At 57.9% G+C, this 6,417-nt stretch overlaps 2 protein-coding genes across 2 annotated transcripts; one reads left to right on the top strand and one right to left on the bottom strand.

Moving 5' to 3' along the window:
- Positions 1 to 152: 152 nt before the first annotated feature.
- GUITHDRAFT_63469 (hypothetical protein) lies at positions 153 to 1,214 on the bottom strand (the record flags this gene model as incomplete). The annotated part of the gene is made up of 2 exons (XM_005841509.1): positions 153 to 233; positions 534 to 1,214. 2 exons carry the CDS (start codon positions 1,212 to 1,214, stop codon positions 153 to 155), a joined length of 762 nt encoding a protein of 253 aa, XP_005841566.1.
- A 1,390-nt stretch (positions 1,215 to 2,604) lies between these two features.
- Positions 2,605 to 6,182, top strand: GUITHDRAFT_84075 (1-deoxy-D-xylulose 5-phosphate synthase). The gene is made up of 5 exons (XM_005841508.1): positions 2,605 to 2,646; positions 3,196 to 4,651; positions 4,811 to 5,326; positions 5,596 to 5,794; positions 5,940 to 6,182. Exons 2-5 carry the CDS (start codon positions 3,207 to 3,209, stop codon positions 6,048 to 6,050), a joined length of 2,271 nt encoding a protein of 756 aa, XP_005841565.1. The 5' UTR covers positions 2,605 to 2,646; positions 3,196 to 3,206; the 3' UTR covers positions 6,051 to 6,182.
- The last annotated feature ends 235 nt before the right edge of the window (positions 6,183 to 6,417 follow it).

Genomic DNA, 6,417 nt, shown 5'->3' with positions numbered 1-6,417 from the left:
GAAGGAGCAGAAATTCAGCCGCTGACTGTTTGCAAAATCTCACTAAAGAAAAACGCCCTGAGCTGAGGAAGGGGAGGGGCGTAGCATAGGAGGGCAGGAAGGAGATGGAGGAAGGAAAACGATGGAGGAGGAGTGAGGAGTGAGGAGGAGCCTTAGGCTTGTTTTCTCTTCCATTCCATCTGCTTGTCCGATCGCTCAAACGTCCCAGTGCCATAGTGTCCGTTAACGTGACCCTGCACATGTCCAGTCACCGTCCTCCTTCTCCTCCTGTTCCTCCTCCTCGCCCTTCTCCGCTCTCTCCCATTCCCCAATCCTCGATTCTCTTTCGTTAATGATTCAATCTCCTTCGCATTCATGCTATCCTCCTCATATAACCCCTGCCCTTTCCCTCGGCTTCCTTACCAATCTCCTCCTCTTCCTCCTCCTCCTCCTCCTCCTCCGCCTCCTCCTCCTCCTTCCTCCTCCTCCTTCCTCCTCCTCCTTCCTCCTCCTCCTTTTTCCTCATCCTCCTCCTTCCTCTTCCTCCTTCTCACCGTCATTCCTGTGATCTTGAACTCAGTGCTCGCCTTGCTGAGGATCGCCTCCATGGCCCATCGCACGTAGGGCAGGTCTTCTCCGTCCCCCACTACCGCATCTTCCAGCACGATAGCGCAGCATCCTTTGCTCTGCATGTCTCTGCTCTTCTTCACCTCCTCGTTCTGCGCCTGCATCGCCGAGACCCTTCCGATGATGACGCTGGTCTTGCTCGCCCCGCTCAGAATGTCCGCGTTCTTCTCGTCCACGAGCAGCATGTTCTCTCCCTTCTCCTCGCAGCTCTTCATCTCCTCTGCGCTTTCAACCTCCCAGATCACACTCAGCCCCTTCTTCTTCGCCTGCTCGCACAGCGAGGAAGCGTCGGCGTGCCCTGCCCGCACGATCACGGCAGAGGCCCCATTGGAGGCAGCAAGCTCGATGTGTTCAGCGTCCGACACAACTTCCCTGAGCACGAGAGGACAAGGGCCGGGGAAGTTCCCCTTAGCGGTCTTCTGCTCCTCTGCGAACATCCTCACGAGTTCTTGGGGGACGAAGAGGCTCGCGATCTTAGATCGTCGGAGGATGGAGGAGAGGATTTCGACTTCCGTCGGTTTCTTTCCTCCTACCTTCTCGTCCAATGTCACGCTCACCGTGAGAGCTCCAGACGCCTTCTTGAGCGCCTTGGCGGTAGAGCTCTGCATGGAGGACTTGGGGCTGGCTGCCACCATGTTGAGCTGGAGGAGGGAGACTGGCGTCGAAGGAAGGGACTGCTTGCTGCTGATCAATGCAGCTCTGCCCGTGCTCCAGGATGGGGAGAGCATCCCTCGCATGAACGCAGAGACGTCCAAGACTGTCATGGCGACGACGAGAGCTCGCAACTGCTGCTGAGCCTTCATGACTGCATGACCAACGTCAGAAGAAGGCAAGAACGTTCGATGCTTCTGAAACTTGATTGCTCCTATCCTAACCTACCATCCCCTGTCCTCCATCACCTCTACTTGATGTCGATCTTCCTTCAACTCTTCTGTCTCTGTCTCTCTCCCCCTCCCTCCATCCTCGTCCTGCCCTCTGTCACGCTGCTTCTTTCCCTCGTGTCCGCATAGCTCTCCGCATAGCAGGACAGATAGCAGGAGGCCGGGGACTGGGTGCGGGGGGATGAGGCGGGACATATAAAGACCGACACTGACACTTACTCGCCAGGCCCGCCGGTATCGCCGGCTGAGCGCCGGGTGGTGGTCACCCTACCGTGGAATGGAGAATGGAGGGGTGGTGAGGCGAGGGCCGTCTGAGACTTGTAACAACCCGCCTCTATCGCGGTGGTGGTTAGCAGCCGGCAGGAAGGCTGCAATACCGCCTACCCACCCCCCGCAAAGTTTCACCCATTTTAGTACCAAATAGTTTACTCGACAATGTCGACTGAGTTGCAGAACTTTTTAAAAATGATCGTTTTTGAAATTCTTACGGGATGCAACAAAATGTTTTTAAGAATTTTGGCAGGTTGGGGCAAATATTTGAAAAACAGATCCAAGAGTTTTGTATGGTTGAAGCTTGGCTCGCTGGCAATTCAGCTGTAAATGCAAGCCTGCCTCAGATTCTTTCACTCAAGTTTTCCAAATCTTTTTCGGTTTGACCCTCAAGTGTATTTAAAAGTGTTTTGAATGAGGTTTGAAAGATTGTTTTTTCAATTATTCTCTGGCTAGTTGTCAGGCTTGGTCACTGCTTGCCGGGCGTCAGCCGCTCCGCGGTCGGACGGCGGGCCGCAGCTACTCAGCCGCCTGAGTACCGGCGGTCCACGCTGCTTGAATTGCAAGGCTGCGCCGGTGATTCAGCCCGGGTGGATTCGACCGCCTTCCTCCGAGTAGCCAGTGACATGCCCCCGCAGTAGTGGAAAGTGACTGGCAACGGCTGAGTTCGTCAGGCTTAACCCCGGTGAGCCTGAGTGACACCGGCGGGGCCACTGGGCCACCGACTGAGCCGGGCTGGCAGGTCAAGTAACGGATGTAACCGGTGATGGATATAAGTGTTTTTAGCTCAACGGGTGGTAAAGAACTTATAAGGAGGGGGGGACCCCTGGAGGGAGCGGGAGAGGAGGCCGCTCTGGCCAAAGGAGGACGACAAGGAAGCGGAAGACAGGTGAGGCGAGGAGAGGGAGAGGGGGGAGGAGGGGGGAGGGAGGATGCAGGAGGAGAGATCAGGATGAGGAGGAGATCATGGTTCCGTGTTGGACCTCGTCTCGCGGCGTGAAGAGCCAAGTTTTGAGGGAGGAGCGCTGTTTGCGCCTCCTGGCCAAGGAGGGAGGACGATTTACCCTTGGGAAGGAGAGGCAGGAGTGGCAAGCAAGAAGCAAAGACTTTGTGTGGTAGAACTGTAGTGGAAAATAACAAGAGCATAGACAGAGTTCGGTATCTGCTCGTGAAGATTGTGATTGGAGGTGCTGCAACATGTTGGAGGATGACGCGTGAAGAGAGAATGTGAGGTAGTCTCTGAGACCGCAAGTATTTAGTTCCCCTGGTTGTGATGAGATGCTTTTAGGAAGTTTCAGCTTTAGGGAGAGGTATAGGGATAGGGAGACAAAGACAGAGGGAGGGAGGGAGGAGGGGACAGCGAGGAAGGGAAGAGGGAACGGCGTAGTGAGAACTTTCACAACCTGCTTGCTCTCCAGTGACCACCAGTTTCCTGCAGGTCTTGGCAACATGCGGAGGTCCTACGGCGCACCTTTGTGTGCAGCCATCTGCTTTGCTCTGCTAGGAGTGGAAACTGTTATCTCTTTCTCCATCGTCCCTCAACTGCACACCCATGGTCGCATCGCCGCCCACCGGCCGATGGTCTTCGGTCGCAGCCGCCATGCCCCGCGAACCTGCGCCAAGGTTGGGCCGACGATGGAGGTGACGAGCGACTATGTCGCGAAGCCGAAGCCCGTGCTGGACTCAGTCAACTTCCCCTCTGACATGAAGAAGCTGAGCATGGCCGAGCTGAAGCAGCTGGCGTACGAGTTGAGGTGGGAGGTGATCGAGTCTGTATCCAAGACTGGAGGACATCTCTCCTCCTCCCTTGGCGTTACGGAGCTCACGGTTGCCCTTCACTACGTGTTCAACGCTCCCGAGGATAGGATCGTGTGGGACGTCGCCCACCAGTGCTACCCGCACAAGATGCTGACCGGGAGGAGGTCAAGGTTCAGCACCCTGAGGCAGTGGGGAGGGCTGTCGGGCTTCACCAAGAGGAAGGAGTCTGAGTTCGACTGCTTCGGAGCTGGGCACTCGTCCACCTCCATCAGCGCAGCCCTTGGCATGAGCGTCGCCAAGGACCTGACGGGGAAGCCCGTGAACAACTGCATCGCGGTGATCGGGGATGGAGCCATCACGGGGGGGATGGCGTACGAGGCCATGAATTGTGCTGGCTACCTCAACCAGAGGATGATCGTCATCCTCAACGAGAACGGCCAGGTCTCCCTCCCCACTGGGACTCCCTCGGCCGCCGGAGTTGTACCAGCAGGTGCCCTGTCCGGCTCTACCAGCAGAATCCTCTCGTCTCGCCCCTTCCAGGACGCTAGGAGTGTGGCCAAGACGCTGACGAAGCTGCTGCCCGAGGACCTGCAGAAGATCACCAGGAAGATCGACGAGTTCGGCCGCGGCTTCGTGTCAGGGGAGGAGGGGGCAGTCTTGTTCGAGGAGCTGGGGTTCTACTACCTGGGTCCCATCGACGGTCACGACCTGGAGAACCTGATCCCCATCCTTGAGAACTTGAGGGATTCGGAGTCGAAGAAGCCTGTGCTGCTGCACGTGAAGACTGAGAAGGGCTACGGCTACCTGCCCGCCCTCAAGGCCTCGGACAAAATGCACGGGGTGGCTCAGTTCGACATTGCGACCGGGAAGCAGAAGAAACCCAAGAGCGGCCCTCCCTCCTACACGTCTGTCTTCGCCGACACCCTCGTCGAGCTCGCGCGACAGGACCCGACGGTCTGCGGCATCACCGCGGCCATGCCGGGAGGGACGGGGCTGGACAAGTTCGGAAAGATCTTTCCCAAGCGAACGTTCGACGTCGGCATCGCCGAGCAGCACGCGGTGACTTTCGCTGCCGGCATGGCAGTGGATGGCCTGAAGCCCTTCTGTGCCATTTACTCCACCTTCCTCCAGAGAGGGTAAGGCTCCTCCTCCTCCTCCTCCATCGTCCTCCTCCTCCTCCTCCCTCCTATCCCATCCTCCCCATCGCCCTCCACCCTTCTCCTCAAGTTCAACATCTTCCTGACCTCGCATCTTTCTCCCTCTCCTTCTTCTTCCTCCTCTCACTCGGGCTCTAGGTACGACCAGGTCATTCACGACTGCATCATTCAGTCTCTCCCGGTTCGCTTCATGGTCGACCGTGCGGGTCTCGTCGGCAACGACGGGCCAACCCATCACGGCTGCTTCGACCTGGCGTACCTGGGGACCCTCCCCAACATCGTTATCATGGCGCCGGCAGACGAGATCGAGCTCATGAGGATGGTCAAGACTGCACATGCTATCGATGACAAGCCCAGCGTCGTCCGCTACCCGCGCGGGAACGGCTTCGGGGCCGAGGGGCTCAACAAGCTCTTCGGGTACAATCTCAAGTCAACTCCTCTCCCCTCCGAGGTCAGCGCCCTACCCGTGGGAGAAGGAAGGATGATCAGGAGGGCGGATCCGGAGGCCAAGACCAAGGTCGCCATCCTCTCCCTCGGCACGAGGCTGTGCGAGGCCGTGCGAGCTCTTCGTATGATCCAGCAGGAAGGAAACGGTATCGGCGTCACCATCGCTGACGCTCGTTACATGAAGCCACTCGACAAGGAGCTCATCCGGTCAGTCCCCCCCTACACACACCGCCCCCTTCTCCTTCCTCTCCTCCCTCTCCTCCCTCTCCTCCTTCTTCCCGCCTCCTCCATTCCTCCTGCTCTCCATCCTTGCCCCATTTCTCCGACATCTTTGTTGTTCCTTGCTCGGGCTGCCTCTCCATACATCCGGCATCCCTTTCTCTAGCACCTCCTGTTCCCTCCGACTCCCCTCCCCTTCTCCCTCCCCTTCTCCTCGCGCTCCCACTCCCCTTCGCTCCTCCCTCACCTTCCTGCAGGAGCCTCGTCGAAGAGCACGACGTCCTCATCACGGTGGAGGAAGGAGCCGTCGGGGGCTTCGGAGACCACGTCAACCACTTTCTCACCAACGAGGGTCTGCTGGACTCGGGCAAGTGTCGCCTCCGCGTCATGGTCCTCCCGGATCAGTTCGTGGAGGCTGGTGGGCAGAAGCAGCAGTACGACTTTGCTGGGCTGCAGGTAAGGAGAAATCTTGAGACTCGCTCCGATCTCTCCCTCTCCTTCTTCCTCCCTTCACAGACCTGCCCCCCCCCCCCCCCTTCCTTACCTTCTTCTCTGCTCCCCCCCTTCTCTCAATCCTCTTCCCCTCCTGATCCTCCCGCAGGCCAAGCACATCGCTGCCACTGCCTTCCGCGCGCTCGATCGGCAGGGGGAGGCGCTCGAGGTTCTCGCAGCAGCGCCTGCGGTGGGTATGGGAAAGCCTTCAGTAGCATGAAGAAGAAATTTCCCGCACGATTTTTTTCGAGCTTGTCCAGGGACAAGTGAAGGATTCTGAGATGTACATGTAACTTGTCGAGATGTGGTCTCTTGCTGCTGGTTCTTGTCAGTGAAATCAGTTGCCGCACTGCCTCCTCTTGCCCTGCCTGCTCAAACACACGCTGCACTCTGAGGGCACGAGAGTCTTTCCGGTGAGGAGGTGGGATGGGATAGGAAGATGATAGACGTTCAGGATCCTGCTTCTTCGTAGCAAGAAATCTCATGACAAGGGTTGTCGTTGTCGACGTCATCATCTTTGCTTCCACCACCACCACCACCACCACCACCACCACCACCACCACCACCTCCTCCTCCTCCTCCTCCTC

Source organism: Guillardia theta, assembly GCF_000315625.1.
Source record: "Guillardia theta CCMP2712 unplaced genomic scaffold GUITHscaffold_3, whole genome shotgun sequence".
Taxonomy (NCBI): domain Eukaryota; class Cryptophyceae; order Pyrenomonadales; family Geminigeraceae; genus Guillardia; species Guillardia theta.
The sequence above is the reverse complement of the archived record's forward strand: the minus strand, read 5'-3'. Positions and strand labels throughout refer to the sequence as shown.